The sequence below is a fragment of the Diplotaxodon limnothrissa genome, linkage group LG1 (assembly GCF_057381915.1).
Source record: "Diplotaxodon limnothrissa isolate DT_005_m linkage group LG1, D_limnothrissa_male_GT1.1, whole genome shotgun sequence".
Classification (NCBI taxonomy): Eukaryota; Metazoa; Chordata; class Actinopteri; order Cichliformes; family Cichlidae; genus Diplotaxodon; species Diplotaxodon limnothrissa.
The window spans coordinates 20,780,672-20,802,401 of NC_140596.1; the positions used below are offsets into that span (position 1 = coordinate 20,780,672).

The 21,730-nt window shown below is 39.3% G+C and overlaps 2 protein-coding genes across 3 annotated transcripts; both read left to right on the top strand.

The window, feature by feature from the left end:
• The first annotated feature begins 835 nt into the window (after positions 1-835).
• bola3 (bolA family member 3) lies at positions 836-3,830 on the top strand. The gene is made up of 4 exons (XM_085354813.1): positions 836-973; positions 1,092-1,215; positions 2,468-2,556; positions 3,193-3,830. The coding sequence occupies exons 1-4, from the start codon at positions 905-907 to the stop codon at positions 3,256-3,258; spliced, it is 348 nt and encodes a 115-aa protein (XP_085210939.1). The 5' UTR covers positions 836-904; the 3' UTR covers positions 3,259-3,830.
• A 2,203-nt stretch (positions 3,831-6,033) lies between these two features.
• vat1l (vesicle amine transport 1-like) lies at positions 6,034-20,914 on the top strand. 2 transcript variants are annotated; one of them, XM_085354819.1, is made up of 9 exons: positions 6,034-6,248; positions 6,801-6,930; positions 7,157-7,372; positions 7,558-7,700; positions 9,684-9,787; positions 10,444-10,499; positions 10,639-10,833; positions 14,767-14,850; positions 20,759-20,914. In XM_085354819.1, exons 1-9 carry the CDS (start codon positions 6,034-6,036, stop codon positions 20,912-20,914), a joined length of 1,299 nt encoding a protein of 432 aa, XP_085210945.1. The 2 variants fall into 2 exon arrangements, with proteins under 2 accessions (XP_085210945.1, XP_085210951.1); XM_085354825.1 differs by lacking the exon at positions 20,759-20,914 and adding an exon at positions 17,148-17,246.
• Positions 20,915-21,730: the final 816 nt, after the last annotated feature.

The window sequence follows — 21,730 nt, forward strand, 5'->3', positions numbered from 1 at the left end:
CTTCAAGGGCAAACAGTCATAGCAAAACAGTAAGTTTGCTTTTTCTACCTGCTGTGACATGTCAAAATGTATTTTGTGGAAAATACCTGGAATTATTCACTTAATGAATAATTAAAGCAATAATTACTTTTTAGTGTGTGCAACCATGTACATAGGTAACATGTGAAGGGACCTCGAGAGCGGAAACAGTTAAAATGTCGATAGATAGATAGATAGATAGATAGATAGATAGATAGATAGATAGATAGATAGATAGATAGATAGATAGATAGATAGATAGATAGATAGATAGATAGGGGGTGTCAAACTCCAGTCCATGAAGGCCAGCATCCTGCTTGTTTTTGAGATGTGTGTGCTTTGCCAATAAAAAGCTACAAGGGCAGGTTAGTTGGAAGACAAGCAGGACAGCGGCCCTTGAGGCCTGGAGTTTGACACATGTGGATTACAGTGTTAAATTGCTGTGTTACAGAAAATAATCATGATTGTTAAAGAATAAAAATAGAAATAGTGACTTTAAAAACACATACAACCAATAATATGTATAATTTTATTTATAAGAATGATAAAATAAAATAATAAAATGTAAGACTGAAAAGAGAACTGTACTAAATGGTACGTATGACCTTCATAGCAATCAGTATTAATACATAACATATAATCTATTAAAAAATGACATGTATGAATCTTGTATTCATTCAAAATATTAATTTTATATTCATACCATGGCAATATTAGAAATAGCAACAACTAGGGCGCTCAAATGTGTTAAAAAACCCAAAGTGATTTGTGACCCGGATGTGTGACGTCATATTTGAGGGACCGCGCTGTCTGAGGACATGACAGTTAAGTAACCGGTGTGTGTTTCACAAACTCCCCCTGATCAAGCTGTGCCTCCGTTTTCACAATGTTTGCTTGTAGTCGCAGTTTGAACAGCGCTGTGGTGTCTGCACTCCGTCTTCTGCGCAGTAATCAGGTTAAAACACCTTTAGCAGTACCAGCAGTGCATTTCAGAGGGTCAAGCTTTAGCTTAATGCTAGCCGCCAGTTTGCAGAAACTGTCTGCTGAACTTAAACTCATCTCCTCCTCCTCAGACTGCCGTCACTGGACAGCTGGAAAGACCTCTGTCCACGCAAACCGACGGGGAGGTCCGCATCGCAAAGATACTGAAGGAGAAGTTCCCTTCAGCCTCGTCACTCAAAGTTGTGGATATATCAGGTAAACACTTAAATCCGCGGAAATGATCCTGATCCGCCTAAGACGGGAGCACGGCTTAACACGTGGGAAATGACAAGGCTGGAAATGAAGCTACACAAAACTTTTGGTTCATACACAGTGGGGGCAGTGTCAGACCTTGAGTAAATTTTTAAGGATTCATCTACTGTGCAGCTGCCACATGAGGAATTACTGACAGGCAGTGACGGTGCTAAAAACAAAGACATCACCCAGATTGACAGGATTACATGTTTTCCCTCTCTTTGCTTATTAGCAACACCCTTATTTCCTTTTATTGTAAGGAACCGATCTGCTCCTTTTAACTCTGGTTGGTGGTATTTGATTTGTTAATTTTGTGTAAACGTGTCAAATAACTTTTCTGTTATTTGCACATACACAGTGGATAAATACTTTCCCCTGGTTTATATCATGTGATACCCATTATCACTGATTTGAAGCTTTTTGAGTCAGCTAACTCAAAAGACCCTCAGAGGGATGCATTCCGATGCAGGATTATATATATATATATATATATATATATATATAAATAAATAAAATTTATTTATGGTTATTGTTTTTGCCTGGTCGTACTCTGCTGCTAAGTCTGTTTTAAATTGATGGATGGCAAATAACATCCAACAGATTAGAGTATTTGTAGCCCATTTAATACCAAGAACAATCAGTCAGTAAAATTAACTTCACCTTCATCTGGTCACCCACTTATTAATACCCTCTGCGAGACGATGTCAGACTTGATTACATTGATTATCCTTTGATGTGTGTATCACTTTTGAACTACACACAGAGCACATGGAGTTATAAAATCAATATATCAAGTCAAAATTCACAAAAATAATTGGTTTTCTGTGGTATTATTCTCAACTTCTTTGTAGCAATAATGTGGCCCTTTTCTGATACCTTGTTTTTTATTGTTGTTTTGTTTATCAACCACTCGAAAAGGCTTAAAGACTCAAATGATGCAGCAGACACCACTTTTTAGATGTCTTGGAGTAAAAAGCCCAGGTTAAGTCTTTAACTGCCTTCATGATACCCACCCACTTCATATGGTTTTAGGTTTGCAGAATCAGCTAATGCAAAGAAATCCCAACTATGTTGAATTTGCCTGGTAGGACATGTAGGTCTTCCCTGAAGCCGTGCATTTGAACTGAGGAAAACTCTGAAAGCCAAGGAAGCAAACAAACAAGCAAAGCAAGTCATAAGATTCTCTGTTTCTGTGTTTCTGTTCTGTTATTAGGTGGCTGTGGGGCCATGTATGAGATCCACATAGAATCCAGTGAGTTTAAAGGAAAAAGGACTGTTCAGCAACACCAGTTAGTCAATCAGGTAAACCCCTAGAAACCTTGTCTAAACTGATGTATTAAATCTAAAATTGTTGATGTTTTATTTAGTCTGTGTTGAACCTTGTATGTGCTTGTTATTTGTTTTTTTTAAAGATGACATGAAACGCTACACATATAAAGGATAATTTACATCATGGAGCCCTGCTCTCAAAAACTGACATAGATGTAACTCTGTCTGTGAAGCTGGATTAAATATGTTTAGCACCATCTTCTGTTAGTATGGAACGTGATGTCACTGGGTTGCAGCTAATAGTCTTATATTAGTTTATGTTTGCTAACCAGTGACAGAATCATGATCAGGTTTGTGCTGCCCCTGGGTATAACAATGAGTTTTATGTTAAGAAACCAAGGATATACTGTCCACTTTTACCGTCTTGTCTCTAGCAGTATTTGGCTCTCATTACTTGGCTAGCGGCACTGAAATGGGAAAATCCATCTGTTAGCTGCAGTGTCTGGGTTTGTATAGCACTCCATGAGGTAAATTAACCTCCATAGATCTAGTGTTTCATGTCCTCTTTTAAGTCTGTCGTCTTGGCTTCAATTAACAAAAACTTGTAGTTTATATTTGCAATAGTTGATATTTTAATCACAAGTATTGCGTATGTCTTGTCCTCCACAGGCACTCAAAGATGAGATTCAAAACATGCATGGATTACGAATATTCACTGATGTCCCACAACATTAGAAAAAGTCCTATTTCTGGCCCACAAACCTTTCCTTTGTTCACCCTCTCTAGTATGAATGCACAACTGGGAGGAAAAAAAGCTGTTATGTACTAAACTAATCCTGTGACATAGATGTTAATGTACCAGTGGCAGAAACGCACAAGACCTTATCTGTAGCAGTTAAACACTGACAGTGTGAAACATGCATGATTGCTAAGTGAGTTATCATGTACTCTAAGATAATATATTGAACCAATGAAAGCTGTGATACGCACAAAATGGCCTGCTAAATTGTTAGCAAAGTGTCAAGTCATGTAGGCTCTTCCCATTGTGGGGTCTCCTGAGGGCTGATGGTGATGCTGGTGTAATAATGGGCAGTCTCGTAATGGTGGAGAATAGCTACAGACTCTATTTTTAACTGGGGAGGGATCTGTTTATGGAGCATTAGTTTGCAATATCATTAACTCTGACCACAGTCTGTGTTACCGTCTAGCTTAAGATGATTAATTTCAAAATTGGTTACTGGCATTGGATTGTACTTTGCTCCTGTGTTTATGCTACCTATTCCTTTCTAATGTACCTTGCAATAAAAGGAAGCTACTTTTGTTGACTGTTTTCTTTTTGTTGCTTAAATTAAAAAAAAAAAATCCATTTATATAAAAAAGGAAATGCGCTCACTATTACTGCCTGTCAAATTAATCGAATATTAATCACGCTGAGGATTAAAAGTGAAAATATGAAGTTTTTCATAACATCTTTGCTGCTGTTGAATGTTGAAAAATGATGGCAGAAAGCAAGTGGAAGCCTTAAACAATAGGCTTAAATCATTTCAGCTGAACCAGTGTATAGCTGAGTGATGGAAGTTCATCGCTCTGATCTGTAGTTCTACAAATCTGTTTGAAAATCTTTCCGCTCCTTTTTGGAGTTTCCTGTTATTTAAGCAGGCTGCCGCAGTTAGCTACGTTAGCAGCTAGCATGTTCTTGAGCTCAGATATTCAAAGAAGTACAAAAAGTGAATGTTAGACAAGTGTTATTATGGCGTCTTGGCTTCTTCAGGATGTGTAGTAAGCAGTAACGTTTATAATAACTTTTCATTTTATTATTTATTTATGCTTGGCACATATCATTGGCTTCTTTTTGTGTTTGAGAAATTTTAGATTAAACCTTTTGCAAAGAGGTCCGTTTATAAAAGAAAACAGTTACGATAAAATTAGGAGCGAGTGTAGCAATTTATGATGCAGGAAGTTGAATGCGTCAGCAGGTTGTTTTAAGATGTTGCCAGGGTTACAGGGTTACACCGTAACCTTGGCAACAGTTGATGAAGTTATTTTCTCCATGACCATGGAGTTTATTCTACAAAGAAAATTAGAAGTCAATTTCAAAACATTAGAAATATTACACCACCTGATTTATTAATTTTTATTGCGAAAAGGCTTTTTACTTTTACATATTAGGTTTTGTGTTAGGTAGCAAACACACAAAATTTGTTAAAGAATATGATAAATTAGCATTTTGCTAGTTTCTCATTAATTGTAGCACCTGACATTGAACCACTCCAGGCTACTTGAATCTATGTTTATCCATATCTAAGAGAGGCCTATAAACCTTTTCAGCCAGCCATAAAGACTTCATAGTGTCCTCTGTATAGTGAAATGCTTTTCACTGTTTTGTTTTGGGGTTTTTTGTTTTGTTTTGTTTTTTTTACAGTCATAATAAAAGCCTTATTTTTAGGTTGCAACCGTGTGATATACAAATTAAGAAATTAATTCACGAGCTTTAAATACAGAATCTTGTTTCCATCACTGGGGGAAAAAATATTATCTACAAATTTTTGGTTATTATCTCAATCTTGACTTACGAATAGGAGAAAAAAGATTTTTTTTGCCCTCAAAAATTTTTTTTTGAGGTTTTAATCTCAGAATTTGGGGTTATGTATCTATAAATAATTTATTATTATTAATAAACTAATAATATGACATTTTGAGTTACTCAAGTCAATTTTGACAGATTTATAAATTTTTAAAAAATCTGTCTTTTAGTTATTTATTTATTATATATTGTCATTTAAACATCGTTTAGCCCTGTTTAATAGTTAATTTAAACAGAGATTTCGAGGGATGTAAAAGAATATGTATTATATATGTATTAAATGTATCCAAATTTAAAAAAAAAAATTATAGCCTCGAAGAAACTTCAAGTCTACAAGTCACGAATACATTATTTTAAATAGGAATGTTGCACTCGCACACAATCATGCATACCATGATTGATTGTTGTTAATTCTTCGCTAATTCTTCCAGGTTTGTTTGTTTTGTTTCCTCTGGTCATTTTTATAGTTTAACCCTTTAAAGGAGAATAAAAGAAAACATCCCATTAAACTATAAAACTTTGAATCTTTATTATGAGGTTAACGATTATTTATTTATATCCTACTTGGTTGTGCTGCCGAGGGCATCTGAAGGAGTTCATCAGACTTAAAAGTTTTGCGGGCGCTTCACCACCAGATGGTGCACTTTATAAGTCGTACTGGCGCAAGGAAGGATAATTCACCAGGATGAAATAATTTCCTGATTTGAAATAGCAAAGTTTTTTTTGTTGAATTAATCGCCATCTGTCAGACTTAAAATACTGGAACTTTAAACCTGCGTGAGTGCACGTCGCTTGCAGATGATGAGGATTCAGCTTCCACTGTGGATAACCGTCCATACAGCGCCTGCCTGTGTGCAGGCTGCACCGGCTGCACGCCCAAATCACTCTCGACTAGGAACGGGGAGGCAGAGCAGCTGGTCTTCGACATGGCTAAAGAAGGAGCAGACATGACAGAGGAAACCGAGTACATGATAGACAAAAATGTGAAGAAAGAAATAGACAACGTGGAGACGTCTGGCAATGCCAAAGAAATGCGAGCGGTGATATTGTCAGGTTTTGGGGGTCTTAACAAACTCAGGGTGACCAAGAAGGCAATGCCCGAGCCTCAGGATGGTGAAGTGAAGATCCGCGTGAAAACATGGTAAATATGAGGGTGTCAGTGTTTTTCATTTGTACTTGTGAGCTGCGGTCTGATCTGGTCTTTTACTCCCACGTTGCATGGTGCTTTTGTGAAGTCTAAACGCTGATCAACAAGGCTTACACAGAAATTCGCAGTCATGAATCCACAGGTCTTTTCTGGTACAGGAGGTTGGGTGGCTGATGTTCATAACAAGCATATCTGATGCCACAGTTTCCAGTCATTCTATGTCACACTTTCTATTTTCTAAGCGCTTGTTTACAAGATATTGAGCAAGTCATTTTTCCCCAGGTTGCAGCTGAGCTTTTGCCAGTGTTAGCAGTGTGACATTGGGAAAATTAAAGTGTACTGTTTATCCACAGAGGAAAAGCCTGTGACTCACTGCTCATAATAATGCAATAAACAGTGCTGGGTAATCCCTACATCTCTTAACACCTCATGCTAAATATTTGATATTAAAAAGCTGTTAGAGACTGTTCAGGGTCATGGTCGTCATCCAGATATCGAATCAGATGGATTCCAGTGTAAACAAACAAGAATTATTCTTTGTTGCAGTGGCTTGAATTTCCTGGACCTGATGGTACGTCAGGGGACTATCGATAATCCCCCCAAACCCCCTCTTGTCCCTGGATTTGAGTGCTCTGGAATAGTAGAGTCAGTGGGTGAAAACACAAAGGGATTTGAGGTTAGTGTAATTACAGCTTGTTGATGCAGTTGTTCTATGAGTACATGCTGCCAGAGAAGTACACCAATAAAACTAGAGAGGATGCAGATTGCAATAAGTGCTGTAAGCGTAACAATCAGAAATATACTGCTGTTAATTCATAATCTGATGACATTTACTGCCACATGACGGGCTCACGTTAGTGTCTGCCGTGTGTTGACCTCCTTCCCTCACATGTTTCTTTCAGATAGGCGACAGAGTCATGGCTTTTGTGAATTACAACGCCTGGGCGGAGGTGGTTTGTGCACCCGTGGATTTTGTCTACAAGATGCCAGATGAAATGACGTTCGCTGAAGCAGCAGCCTTCTCCCTGAACTTTGTGGCTGCTTATATGATGCTCTTTGAGGTTGCCAATCTGCGAGAAGGGATGTCAGTGTTGGTCCACTCAGTAGGAGGTGGTGTAGTAAGTCCAGTTCTCATATGACTAGTGCACACCCTCTAAACAAATGCACACATATGGAATTGTTGTTTAATCCCCGCTGTTAATAGTGCTATTTATGCCGTGGTATGATTTATGTTTATGTCTGCTTTCCTTATCCTCTGTGCTCTCGGGCACTGATACATTAATATAACTGTTATTATGTTCAGGGTCAAGCTGTGGCTCAGCTCTGCTCCACCGTGCCTAATGTCACTGTGTTTGGGATCGCTTCGTGTTTCAAACACGCAGCCATTAGAGACTCCGTGGCTCACCTCTTTGACAGAAATGTTGACTACATCCAAGAAGTCAAAAAGTAAGTGTGTTGTGTAAGTGGTTTTACTTCTTTTTGACAAATTTTGGCAACATTCACTCATTGAGTCAAGACTGAATGTGGAGATGTAGTCAGGTGAAGATGTTGCCGGTTACCCCTTTAAACTAACGTGACAACGCTTAGTTAACAGAGGGTAAGAGGCCTGCTGGAGGATGCAGATGTTACTGCTTGCTTTATTGGTCATGTGTGGCTGTGGTCACCATGGCAACTCACAGCTCATCTCAGCAAGCAGCAGCATTGTGTAGGGTGGAGGTCTGTAGCGGCAATGTGGAACAGCTGAGCCAATTAGGCCAGAGGAGCGATTTCTTACACGTTACACTGACATCAGAGACGGTTTACGCTACAAAGAAACCGCTGGTTGCAAACGTTCATGGGATTGGATGCGGTATGCCACAGGTCTACTACAATTAATCTGCGGAGGTTTCATGTAGTTCTAACGATGTTGCAAAGCTTTTGATTATTTCATCACCAAACGGCCTCCTCTGCTTCACAGAGCTCTGGCAGTAATTATCTGTGGCTATACTAGAAACAGGGTAGATGCGCATTAGTATGATGTATGAAAATCCATATTTGCCACGTTGTAGTACCTACAGATGCAAATGGCTTGATTAGGAAATGATGTTGAGTGCTTTCTGCATACATGTCAGCAGTGGTAGTGGATTAATATGCCTTTCATCTCACTGGTCCACACATTCTTCTCAGGATCAAGTGCAAAGTACAATTAAATTAGCCCTTTTACAAAAGGCAAAAAACCATGAGAATCACAAGACCACCAAGCTGTTCAGCCAGCCGGGTGTTTGGGGCCACAAGGCAGAAAGTATGGACTTAATGTCCCCTTGATAATAACATGCCTTTCATTCTTTCATATACCGTACTCTAAAAAGTCTCATTATGGCCCTTTTTTTTCCACTGGCTGATTCTGTGTGCGATGAGATCAGAAACTTTTTGTAACACAGTGTAAAATATGTTACCGATGAGGAGCTACGTGGGCACTGCAACACATCAATAATCCCTGTATAAGAAAACGTGGGCTGCAACTTTTTCTCAGAGTAATACTCCAGAGAACCAAGCTCCTTATCTTATGAATCCATGATTAGACAAAACCTGAAGCTGCTCCAGCATGAATCACAGGCTGAAAACACACACACACACATATAAATAAATTATATATATATTTATATATACATATATCTATATATATGCTTACAGAGTATGTTTTGCACGTTTACATTTAGTGCTTGTGGACACAAACAAGCCAGTGCAGTCATATCTCTGCCTTTCACTGTACTTTAACTCAACTGCTCGAATTCTTCATGACATTTTCAGTAAAGCTGAAACAATTAGTTGCTTAACTGATTAATGGTAATTGAATGTTGCCTGTTATTTGGATTTTAGATTAATCTACTGGTTATATTTTTACCCTTGTGAGCTTTCTAAATCTGGGTGACTGGGACTCAGGAGGTAGAGTGGGTTATCCGCCGGCTGAAAGGTGGGTAGTGTGATCCGCAGCTCCTCCGGTCTGCCTTTCAAAACGTTAAGATGCTTAACCCCAAAATGAATGTGGGGGTGACAGATAAAATATAGTGCTGTGTGAATGTGGCTTGTAGCGTCTAAGTTTCTTGCGGGCTCAGTAAGAGTAGAAACCTTTCATATAACTGCCTCCATTCCTTAAATCACTTGTTTTCTTAGACAAAAGTGGAATACTACATTAAAAAGGCAAAAAAAAGTATTATGTCTGAAATCGATTCAAATTTGTCCAAAATGTGTCCAAATCTTTTTTCTGCTAATCTTACCATCGAGGCTAAATGTTTCAGCTCAAATCTGTGTTTAAAATAATCTGTTCATTTATGAGACAACATTCAAATAATTTACTGGTTCTAATGAAGTGTTTAAATCTCTGCATGTTGCATGTTTATTAGCTCAATTGAATATTTTTTAACTGTCCCTTTGTTCTTGGTGTTTCAGGATTTCTCCAGAGGGAGTGGACATTGTGCTTGACTGCCTGTGTGGGGAGAACACAGGCAAAGGCCTGAGTTTGCTGAAGCCGCTGGGAACTTACATCCTGTATGGTGGGGATGATATGTATTCCTTTACTGTGCAAAAATGTATCGCTTCAAAGTCAAAATAACTACATTTTAAATCTTACTTCAAATATTGAGAAGTACAGTCTCACTCTCGAGTCAAATTCCCTGGCCCAAAAAAGCAGTCTGGCACGAACACGCAGAGATTTTTATACCAGTTTGCGTGTGGATTAAAGAAGCTTTAGAGGTACTTTTAGTTGGATTTTGTTACTTTTGCACAGAGCCCGAGTAGCTGTTTTACATTCCTCATGGCAATCTGTCTTCTTGCTGCAGCTTCAATTTTTACACACACCCATAAGAGTGGCACAGATCTAGTCGCAAAATAGTGAGTGTCATTTGAATAATATATACTCCAGAGCCTGCAAATTGAATGTATTGTCCTTCACAGCAACCAGTCTTATCTGGTCTCCGTTAATTACTTTAGCTTCTGTCAAGCCTCATGAATCAAGTAACATGATTACAGAGAGATTAATTCATTATCTGCAGCCATACTCAAAATGTGCAAAGGCATACTTGCACAGATCTAAAGGGCTAAAGGTGCCAGCTGATCCTCCCCCACTCTCCCTTCATGCTTCATGGCTGCCAATTATTGACTAGTCACTTCTGTCCAGTATACAGAAATCCTTTTATTTTTGTTTTTTCAGGCGCGTCAAACATGGTAACTGGGGAAACAAAGAGTTTCTTCAGCTTTGCAAAATCTGTGAGTCAGAGATGCAGTCTATCATCAATATTTGAAAGGAAACTACACCCTGTAACTGCCCAATCAATTATAAGTCACAGGAAATGAAACGCACGCACACATCCGTCACCCTCGTTTGCTTGTTTATTTGTTTTTACAGTGGTGGCAGGTGGAGAAGGTGAACCCTATTAAGCTATACGAAGAGAACAAAGTCATAGCTGGATTTTCGCTCCTCAACCTGCTCTTCAAACAAGGGAGATGTGGCCTCGTGAAATCAGTGATGGACAAACTCCTGTGTTTGTATGAAGAGAAGAAGATCAAGCCTGTAGTGGACTCCCTCTGGGCGCTGGAGGAGGTAAGAACTTGAAGTAATCAGAGGGTTTAAGACACAGAGATCGATGAGGATCAAATTAAAAATGACCCGATCACGTCGGGCAATCCGAGATGCCAGAAAAGATTTTAAGAAGAATTGGTTTAAACATCCTGGACAGAATATAATGTGTTGTTTGTCGCTGCTGAACGTTGTCAGCTGTCCTTGGACATTCTTCCACAGATGGTGGGTAGGTTGAATCTTCCTGTTCAACTATTATGTCACACCAACACAAAAAGCCAAACAGCCCATACATCAAGCACTTGACACTCGATTTCTACAGACTCTTTAAGTCTTCCTATAACTGTGATCATTCAGTTTCTCAGGAACCTTTGTACAGTAGATGCATGTTTCCTCTAATAATTTGATATTTACATTAAGAGATCCGGATCAGTCTTTTCCTGCATTGTGCAACATTTAAAAGGGATTTGAGTTCAGGGGAACATCAGTAGTAAATGAAGACCCATGACTGGAAAAAGAGAGACTCATAAGTACACTGTCACAATTGGTTGTGTGTAGAACATATTGAAGCATTGAAAACCAGACTCTTTCCATCACATAGGCAATTTTACAGACAGATGAATATTACCACATCTATGCTCGATTTCCTCTTTTTACTTTGCTCGCTCTGCTATATTTTTACAAGGGCATTTGTGGCTCACATCCCCATTGGTACATAAGCCTAATGGAAAAGTACCACTTTAAGAGAGCGTACCTATGCTACTTACAGGGTTTTTCCTGCCTAAAAGAATTTTTAGTGCCCCCCAAAAATGCTTAAATCCAAGCCAAAGGACAATCACCGGCATCGTAATGAAATACTTTTTTTTATAAAGCAAGTTTGCTAATTGGGGGTTTTAGTTGTCCAAGCATAATAATCATTTCTGTTTATTAAAATGGTCCGAAATAACAGAAAATGCACTGATTTGTTTTATACAAGGTAACACACACTCACTACTTTAACTGTATGCAGGGCCATCATGCTTATTCATCCACTTAATCCCCATATTTATCCATAAAAGCTCCGGCTTGTGATGCGGGTTTAGCCGGTGTGCATTTGACCACTGCTGGGCTCCTTCATGAGAACAGCTTCAGTTTAACCCCTTTTTCATATTTGTGATCCTTCCTCTGATGTCCACGTGTACCTGCAGTGGATACAGTAAAACGGGGATCGGAGTAAGGCAGGAACAGTTCTGTGTTTTTCGTCTGTAGTTAAATGATACACAAAGATGGGGACAACCATGGCCCATCGCCACAGCTGTTTTCTCTTATTTGCTTAATTAAACCATTTGCAAACAAGGAATGTGTGGGCTGTACAGATGGTGGTTGATTTATTCATTTTTCTGCACCTGTGGGGTGGAAAAGCTGCACTTTTAATATTCTTGTAGGTTAATGAATTCGGCAAAGCCTTGCAGCTCTGAATGACTTACCTCTGCACCATTTCAGACCTAACAAACGCCAGAATCAATGAAGAACCTGCAGCTGGGGACTTGAGACTAAATGGACTGGTTTTTGTATAGTGCATTTCTACTCAAAGCACTTTAAAAAACGGGCCCTTTTTTCAACATCTAACTTTCACTCTAACATAATGGGAGCAACCCAAGAATACTATAATATTCAGAGTGGAGCAGGCAGTGATTGAACCACCAACCTTCCAATTAGTAGACAATCTGCTCTATCTCCTGAGCCATGGCCACCCCAGTCCACTGATTTTCTGGTTACTGGAAAAAGAAGCAGAAAGTTTATCCTTGGACTTTGTTTCATACTGAAAAATACCTCAGGAATTTAGATGAAAGCAGAGGCAGTGTAAGTAATAATCACAAAAAGCTTACTGTAAGTTATTCTAGACTCTGTCTACAGTCGGAGAGATATTTTTGTGAAATGATTTCTCATGGGAAACTTTCCATGCACTGTTGTCATTACTTTGGCAGATTGTTCAGGCTATTCACTGGAACCATTGCCCATGAAGAATCTCATTAGAGGGGAGGATAGCGTGGGATGTAGTGTCAGGGGCACAGCTTGCCTCGGTTGTTTATATGCCTGGAAGGAGAGGTTAGTTTACATGCTGACCATAGCAACCTTTCTTTCCGGAATGAGAAGTTGGACAATATGCATGGCTGGGACAGAATAATGGGAGTTTTTCTAATCGCTGCTAGTTTCAGTCTGGAAAATATTGTACAGCTTCTACGCTGAATGCTATTAATAATCCTGAAAAACAAAATCGAACCCACGTTGCATGAAAATTGGTCATTATGCACAGAGACCTAATTCGCTCAAAATGTAAGCGGAATTTATCCAACCCCCAACCTCTTCTGGAAAGTTGCTACCTAACAGCAAAGTGCTGTACAGGTTTATGACCCACTTTTCCTATTGGCTTGATTTCTGTGACACAACGGGTTCCAGACAAAGGCATACACTCAGCTGCGTCTGCGTGAGTGCATGATATGGCATGGTAATCTTTTGTGGTGGGTCTGACTTTATTTTTGCCCTTTTATCAGTAGCACCATGCCTAACAGAGTTGATTCTTTAACCTGTTAAGTAAGTTGCTGTCACAGCAAAATAAATAATGATGACTGAATGGCCTAGCAGTCGTTCATAAACGTTGTTTCTGGTCTCCTTTTGCCTGCTGGATGGCAACACGGAACCGGAAAGCGTCGCTCGTTGTCACATGTTGTGCCTCTTATTGCTCCCAGGCCGTGTTGGTGAACACGAGCGTGATGTTTTATGACAGCATATGAAGTGTGGGTTTTTCGAAAACAGTGTACATTTGCAGGAGCCTTGTCAGTGCATGGCAAACTGTTGCCTCAACTGCTGCATCACGACTGGATATTGAATTATTTTCATTTGAATGCAAGCTGTAGAGTTCGCCACAACGCAGTGCTTAGTGTTCTGGGATTTTGTTTACAGGCGCTGATGATGTGCACAGGGATTTCTCTGCAGCAGCCCGCTTGCCTCAGTCTACCGACAATACACACCTTATTTCTGATTTTCTTTAGCTGGCAGTAAAGATCACACAAACCTAAAAGATTCTGACTCACTGTCTTACTCAGTTTTGCTCTCCTAGCAGGAGCACTGAATTGAGGGGTTTTGCTGAATTTGAACGTGTCATGGTATTTTTCCACAGACAGCCGAGTGGCAGAAGCCTCATCTTCATTTAAAGATAGTTTAAGAGCCCTATCATGTTGATACATGATGTCCTTTATTATATCACAGACGTGATAGGTCACCTATGGTTTACTCTGCAGTGTAGTGCACAGCATCACATTTTATCTCTGAAGACGGCATAATGTGTGCTATAGATGTAGCTGCCTAATTGAGTTTGGAGTCCTTGGTTCAGTTCCTAGAAGGGTTGTTCTTTATTTTTAATTCTATCTACTGTAGCTATTGAATGTGGGGATAACAGTGAGCCAGGTTATTAGGAGGTGTGGTCTGAGACTTTATTTATTTTGCAGAATGTGACTAAGATTTTTTGCAGTGTAGAATAAACCATTTCTGGAATAAGACTGCAGAAACAGTTATTCTTAATGTATCTGTTATTAGAGCCTGTCCCTCCCTGCCAGATTTTCAATTCAATCTCTTGCTATAGATCTTGCATCAGTGAGGTGTTCAGCGTGATGTCAAATATCAGCCAGCAGAGTGAGTCAGCATCATTTTGTCACCGTTAAGGCCATTAACTTTCCTCGCACAGGAAGTCTGTAATATAGCTGTGCTAAAAATGGATCCCGTGTCTACAATCTGCAGAAAATTATTGAATCTTTTTGTGATTTTGAAATTTTATCAGCTGGTGTTTTTTTTTTAATCCAATTTTACAGCAGTCTCTCTGTTAGAGATCTTTTATTGTTAAACCAGCTTTTTTTACATGTTGAGAATAAGATCTGTGCGGCTTTTTAAGAAGAGGTTAAACTTATGTTTTCTTCTCAGGTAAAAGAGGCGATGCAGAGAATTCATGACAGAGGCAACATAGGAAAACTCATTCTGGATGTTGAGAAGTCTCCCACCCCTCTGGTACGAAAGGCTTTTATTGCTATATAGACATTTTCTCTTTTAAAAGGTGACAGACTGCATACATAAACAGACATGGCTGTTAAGAGTTTTAATTTCTCCGTATGGATCGGTCTTATATTCAAGCCTACTGTAGTTTATGTAGGATTGTCTGGATGCAAAATTGGATAAATATGAATTCCAAGTCCACATTTTTAAGAAAATCTATAATGAAAATGATTTTTTTTAGAAATGCAAAAGGTATTCTTCTCACACTTCATTTGCTAGCTGACATACAAAGTGGCATTTGTAGTAAAACAATATATATATATATATATATATATATATATATATATATATATATATATATATATATATATATATATATATATATATATATATATATATTTTAGGGGTGCAACGATACACAAAATTCACGGTTCGGTTCGATACTTTGGTGTCACGGTTCGATATTTTTTCGATACAAAAAAATGTTCATGCATTTTTAATTTGTCATTTATTAAAATTATAAATATATATTTTAACTCAAAAGTACAGTTTTTAAATTTAACCCTAACCCTTGTGCGTGTTTTTTATTTTGACAGCGAATGCGCACCTGCGGACCACTTATGTGCAGCCCTGGTTATTTAGCTCATCATATTGCAGCCACAGAAATTCTTTTGTCCATGAAACCATAAAGCTGCACTTTCTTTTTGCCTTATAGTCTGATTTGTCATAACTTCTCCGTTTTGTGGTAAGCTTTTCTTTGGCTGTCACTTCTTCACCCTGACCTGTCTTATTTGGCTCAGCAGAACTGAAATGCTTTTACACACTCACTCACATAAGCTCAGCGATTCTCTGCGCGATCAACCTCTCACATGTTTAAGCTTGCTGCGGGAGATTTCACTTGTCATGTTTGCATAGTAAGCTAACGATTAATAAGACGATGTCAGAGGAATTGGTGCACAAATGATCATCACTCACAGATCAGTACTGTCGCTCTCTATACACAGTTCGCACGATTGCAAAGTGAAAGCAAAAAAACGAGCGCAAATTCAAACGCGACTTCAATATGTCACATATTGACAGTGGCTCACCGATGCCAATGACATAATTACCCAGCTACATTTCTGAAAGAATGCAAAAGCATTGACATATATTTTTCCTACAATAGCCCGACGGGCAGGGCAGAGATAGATTTTGGTAGCCCCACTGAAAAAATCGCTAGCTCCGGGACGTCGGGCTAGCGATATTGCAAGCCCTGTATCTGATTGAGGAATCACTCATCTTTGGAAAAGAGAGTTTATTACAGAGAAATGGCTCTTTCCAAAATAAAAGCTATACTATCCGCTTCTTCTGGGCTATATTCTCAGCAGCATAAGGAGAATCATGTGCTAACAGCTGTCTAAATGACTCGGTTAAAGTTAGTAGCATGCTTGCTTTTTTTTGTCTGCTTCCACTTGTCTTTGCACTAGGATGATGTCGGCGTAAATGTGCAGTCATATTCGTCGTGTTCCCACTAGTGCTTTCAGGTTAATCTCGTTGAAATGACCTTAACGCCACAACACGGCAAATCTCCGTTAACGAGCTACCGCCGATCGCTCCGTGCATGGGGCTAGACGGCCAACACGTTAACGAGCTAACTGCGCTAGCACACTAGTTCACACCAATGTAATTGAGCATTGCATGGCACATCCAACATACTGTTTTACTTTAGTCCATGACTCGCTTACCTTCAGGGTCATAGTCACATGAAAACCAAAATAATTCCAAACGCCAGATCTGAATGAGGGTGGGGGAGGTCCATGTTAAAAGGAGAGCTTAACTTCTGTCTCGCTAGCTTGCCCTGCGCTCTTCCTTCTGACTATGCTGTCTGTGTTGAGCGCTCAGTGGATCTGCGCTGGACAGTGCAGCCTAGGCGGAGTAGTCGAACACAGATTCACTGAGCGCTCCACACAGACAGCATCGTCAGAAGGAAAATTGATAAAAATAAATTACAAATGTTGTATTGTTCGATACATATGCGTACCGAACCGAAAGCACTGTATCGAACGGTTCAATATCGATACGAATATCGTTGCACCCCTATATATATATATATATATATATATCAAACCACATAAGTAACTGCACATTTTCTTCTCATGTCAGGATTGTGAGAGCTGGATTTCCTGCTGTCCTCTTCATTTCCATTGTCATGTCAGCCCATCCTCTGCCCATTAGCAGAGTTCGCTGTGTGATTTGATGTCAGCTCACATTTATTTCCACCTCTGTTTCCACTAAACGGTTAATGGTGGCAGTAAAAAATGTTTTATCTGTAGATGGCCAGCGACAGCACGGAGACCAGTGAAGCAGGAGAGGAAGAAGAGGAGCCCGAGGGAGACAACGACAGCAAGGAGCGAATGCCTTTTATCCATTAGACCCGACAAAATCCCACTGCAGCACACCTAGAGACACTGGAGAGGCAGCACAGTTTCACCAGAGCAACACAACCCCAGTCGTGTGTGTTTGTGTGCATGTGCTGTATGCATGAATGTATGTATGTGCAGTATACTTTAGTGCCTCTTGTCCGTTTCCTATTATGTGTCAATTGATTAGTCTAAGCAAAGGATAGGATGCCACAATGTGCAAGAGCCATTTTCAACACAGTGTTACATTATATGCTGTACTATGAAGTAATTACCTGCTAGCCAATAATATGAATAGGTTTGTGTTCACTTTATAGTTAACTGCATCTGCCCACAGTTTATTAAATTAACAGCAAACCACATAAGCATTTAAACCTGCCGACCTGCTATTCTCGTTTTATGATTAGCACCCCATGAAATAGATTAAGTAAAGCGCCTAAGTGTCAAATAGTAACAAGGAAACATTTCTAAATATTTCACAGCACAGGGGGAAAAAAGAAGTATTTTTCTGTGCTCGGCTGTGAGAATTAAAAGCGAACAGCTGAAATAGGTTTGAGAAAGTGACCCCAGTGTTCTAATTGTTCCGATCAAGGGAGTGCATCCCTTTGTTGTGTTAACTAATATGTAAGCCAGGAGAGGCAGAAAAGACTGAGTGTAGATATTTGCATGACATTTTATGCTAATGTGCCAACCTTATATTATGGGATCACTAGTGCCTTTGAGCTACAAACAAGTGTAAAATGCTTGAAATGTATTCCTTATGTGCAGTTCACATTGAACAAACAAACAAAAAGTTATTTTTAGGTGGAAAATGAAGTGTGATCTGTTTAAAAAAAACAAAAACATCATTGGATCATGTAATAAGAGGGATTTGGACTTATTTTTCCCACTGAACTGTATATTCAGAATTTACATAATGTGTAACACCACGATTGTAACATTTATTGTTTCCGATCAGAAAACCATGAACAGATTTGTAAACACTTGAGTAGAACAGGACAAATTTCAATTTATACCTGCGTCAAAATCCTGGTTTTTCTTGAGCATTAAGTAGTTAGTCGGACTCAGACTGCAGTTTAAGGTATTTAGAGTCTCTAGCTTGCCTGTCTGACCAAAGTTGTTTACTTGCTGGTGCCTCACAACAAAAGTGCCGTAAAACTCCATAACTGACGACGTATTTTTACAGTGAGCTCGTGTATGAGGCTGATTTAGGAACACTGTGCAGCGCTTTAGTTAAGTATGGCAAGCTCTGCCTTTACTCTGCAAGTACACCCACCTACTCAGACGATTTTATTTTTGAAACTTGTGAGAATCTGCTACACTATTTCAATTTCTCTAATTACGCTACCTTGCTTACTCGGTGTGTTTGTATCGGCTAGCTGTCTGAATCCTTCATCATTTTAGGCTCATCTACAAAAACAACACAGGATGTCAGTGTTTTGTAATTGAAAGAAGTAGAAACTAGTCAATGTGTAGCTTAAAAGTTATGAGTAAACACTGCATGCTTTGAATGTGATAAACAGTGAAGAGAAGATGTTCAATGGGTTTACTAAAGTGATCAGATAAATTATATCCTAGACTTGAAATTTAGGGCGTTATTTAGACAATTTGGGGAAGAAAATCTAAAATTCGATGCCTTCAATGTCCCTGTTAGTGTCTGTGTGCGTGAGAGAGACAGTTGTATGTGTATTCATATTGCCTCGTTTAAAAAAAACAAAAGAAAGAAATGTGTACAACTTGTTCAGCACTGTAGTGTGTTCACAAAATTCCTCAAACTATGGTTTACCTGTGATATATTTTTGTCACATTTTTGTTGTGTACTTTCTTTGAGCACTGCTCTGTTTACTTGAATAAATTTATCTGCAAAGCATTTCTTGCGATTTTGACTCGTGTTCAGGTGCTCGTTAATGCAAATGTCTAATCAGCCAATCACATGGCAGCAACTCCATTCATGTAGGCATCTAGATATGGTTATTATGGTGAACATGGTGATTTAAGTGACTTTGAACTCGTGCTTTTTGGTCACAGATGGGCTGACTATTTCAGAAATACTTTGTTGGGTGAAAATGTCTAGTTCATGTCAGATGTGAATAACTGATTACAACCAGTATGAAGAAGAGCATCTCTGAATGTCCACAATATTGAAACTTAAAGCAGCCGCACTACAGCAGCAGAAGAACAGACTGGGAGCCACTCTTGTCAGCTAAGAGCACGAGGATATAGTTCACATAGGCTCACTAAAATTAGACAATGTGAGATTGGAAAAATGTTGCCTGGCCTGAAATAGCTACAGCGATTAGAGCACGCTGTAGGTATTTCAGGTACTGTGCTGCAGTGGTTTGTATCATATCTATAGACTCCAATTTGTGCGTGTAAATGGAGAGTCGTCTTCACACACTAAGGTCAATTATGATGTTCCACAGGGTTCAGTGCTAGGACCAATTCTGTTTACATTATACATGCTTCCCTTAGGCAGCATCATTAGAAGACATAGCATACATTTTCACTGCTATGCTGATGACACCCAGCTCTATCTGTCCATGAAGCCAGATAACACACACCAATTAGTTAAACTGCAGGAATGTCTTAAAGACATAACGACCTGGATGGCCGCTAACTTTCTGCTTCTTAATTCAGATAAAACTGAGGTTATTTTACTCGTCCCTGAAAATCTTAGAAATATGGTATCTAACCAGATTCTTACCCTGGATGGCATTACCTCGGCCTCCAGTAACACTGTGAGGAACCTTGGAGTCATTTTTGACCAGGACATGTCCTTCAATGCACATATTAAACAAATATGTAAGACTGCTTTCTTCCATTTGCGCAACATTTCTAAAATTAGAAATATCCTGTCTCAGAGTGACGCTGAAAAACTAGTTCATGCATTTATTACTTCCAGGCTGGACTACTGCAATTCATTATTATCAGGATGTCCAAAAAACTCGCTGAAAAGCCTTCAGTTAGTCCAAAATGCTGCAGCAAGAGTACTGACAGGGCCTAGAAAGAGAGAGCATATTTCTCCTGTTTTGGCTTCCCTTCATTGGCTTCCTGTTAAATCCAGAATTGAATTCAAAATCCTGCTCCTCACGAACAAGGTCTTAAATAATCAGGCACCATCTTAGCTTAATGACCTTGTAGGACCCTATTAGAGCACTTCGCTCTCACACTGCAGGCCTACTTGTTGTTCCTAGAGTATTTAAAAGTAGAATGGGAGGAAGAGCCTTCAGTTTTCAGGCCCCTCTTCTGTGGAACCAGCTTCCAGTTTGGATTCAGGAGATAGACACTATCTCTACTTTCAAGATTAGGCTTAAAACTTTCCTTTTTGCTAAAGCATATAGTTAGGGCTGGATCAGGTGACCCTGAATCCTCCCTTAGTTATGCTGCAATAGACGTAGGCTGCTGGGGGATTCCCATGATTCATTGAGTTTTTCCTTTCCAGTCACCTTTCTCACTCACTATGTATTAACAGACCTCTCTGCATTGAATCATATCTGTTATTAACCTCTGTCTCTCTTCCACAGCATGTCTTTAATCCTGTCTTCCTTCTCTCACCCCAACCGGTTGCAGCAGATGGCCGCCCCTCCCTGAGCCTGGTTCTGCTGGAGGTTTCTTCCTGTTATAAGGGAGTTTTTCCTTCCCACTGTCACCAAAAGTGCTTACTCATAGGGGTCATATGATTGTTGGGTTTTTCTCTGTATCTATTATTGTACGATCTACTGTACAATATAAAGCGCCTTGAGGCGACTGTTGTTGTGATTTGGTGCTATATAAATAAAATTTTATTGAATTGGTCTGACAACTCTTGATTTCTGCTGTGACATTTGAAGGGTAAGGTCAGAATTTGGTGTAAACAGCGTGAGAGCATTCCTCATGTCAACAGTTTAGACTGCTGCTGGTGCAATGGTGTGGGGGATATTTTCTTAGCACAATGTTCGACCTCTTGGTAGCAACTGAGCATCATTTAAACACCACGCCGTGTCCATCTCTTAATGTCGACAGTGTACCCATCTGATGGTCTACAGCAGGATAACACACCATGAAAGTAAATAATGCACCAAGGAAGAAATTCAAAAAGGAATGAACATTGCAAACAAAGATGAACACAGGGTTATACACTACCAGGAAACAGGTGGGGATCGGGGCACAGCTGAAACTAATCAAGACAAGTGAAGACAGTCAAGGTGGGGCTGAGAATCACAAAGGAGAAAAATTGCAGGTAAAAAACACCTTGAAAGTAAAACAGGAAGTAACCGGATGACCGAGAGGAGAAGAAAAAGGTACACAAGAGGGGAAAGGGACTTACAGGGAAACCCATGAGGAGATGGCTATGAAATCAAAGCAGGGACTACACTCAAAATAATAATACTCATGATATACCAGGATAGAAAAAGGAATAAAAACCCCCCAAAACAAAACAAAAACTGAAACATAATATCAAAATATATTAACAGGAATCTGAAACACAAAACTCATGACATACAAGTAAATCAGAT

Bases quoted from the DNA above. Each gene is read 5' to 3' on its own strand.
- bola3 (XM_085354813.1), top strand. From the start codon at position 905: ATGTTTGCTTGTAGTCGCAGTTTGAACAGCGCTGTGGTGTCTGCACTC. The intron at 1,216-2,467 runs GTAAACACTTAA...TTCTGTTATTAG, and splicing joins CAAAGTTGTGGATATATCAG to GTGGCTGTGGGGCCATGTAT. The intron at 2,557-3,192 runs GTAAACCCCTAG...TGTCCTCCACAG, and splicing joins AACACCAGTTAGTCAATCAG to GCACTCAAAGATGAGATTCA.
- vat1l (XM_085354819.1), top strand. From the start codon at position 6,034: ATGGCTAAAGAAGGAGCAGACATGACAGAGGAAACCGAGTACATGATA. The intron at 9,788-10,443 runs GTGGGGATGATA...TTGTTTTTTCAG, and splicing joins GGGAACTTACATCCTGTATG to GCGCGTCAAACATGGTAACT. The intron at 10,500-10,638 runs GTGAGTCAGAGA...TTGTTTTTACAG, and splicing joins TCTTCAGCTTTGCAAAATCT to TGGTGGCAGGTGGAGAAGGT.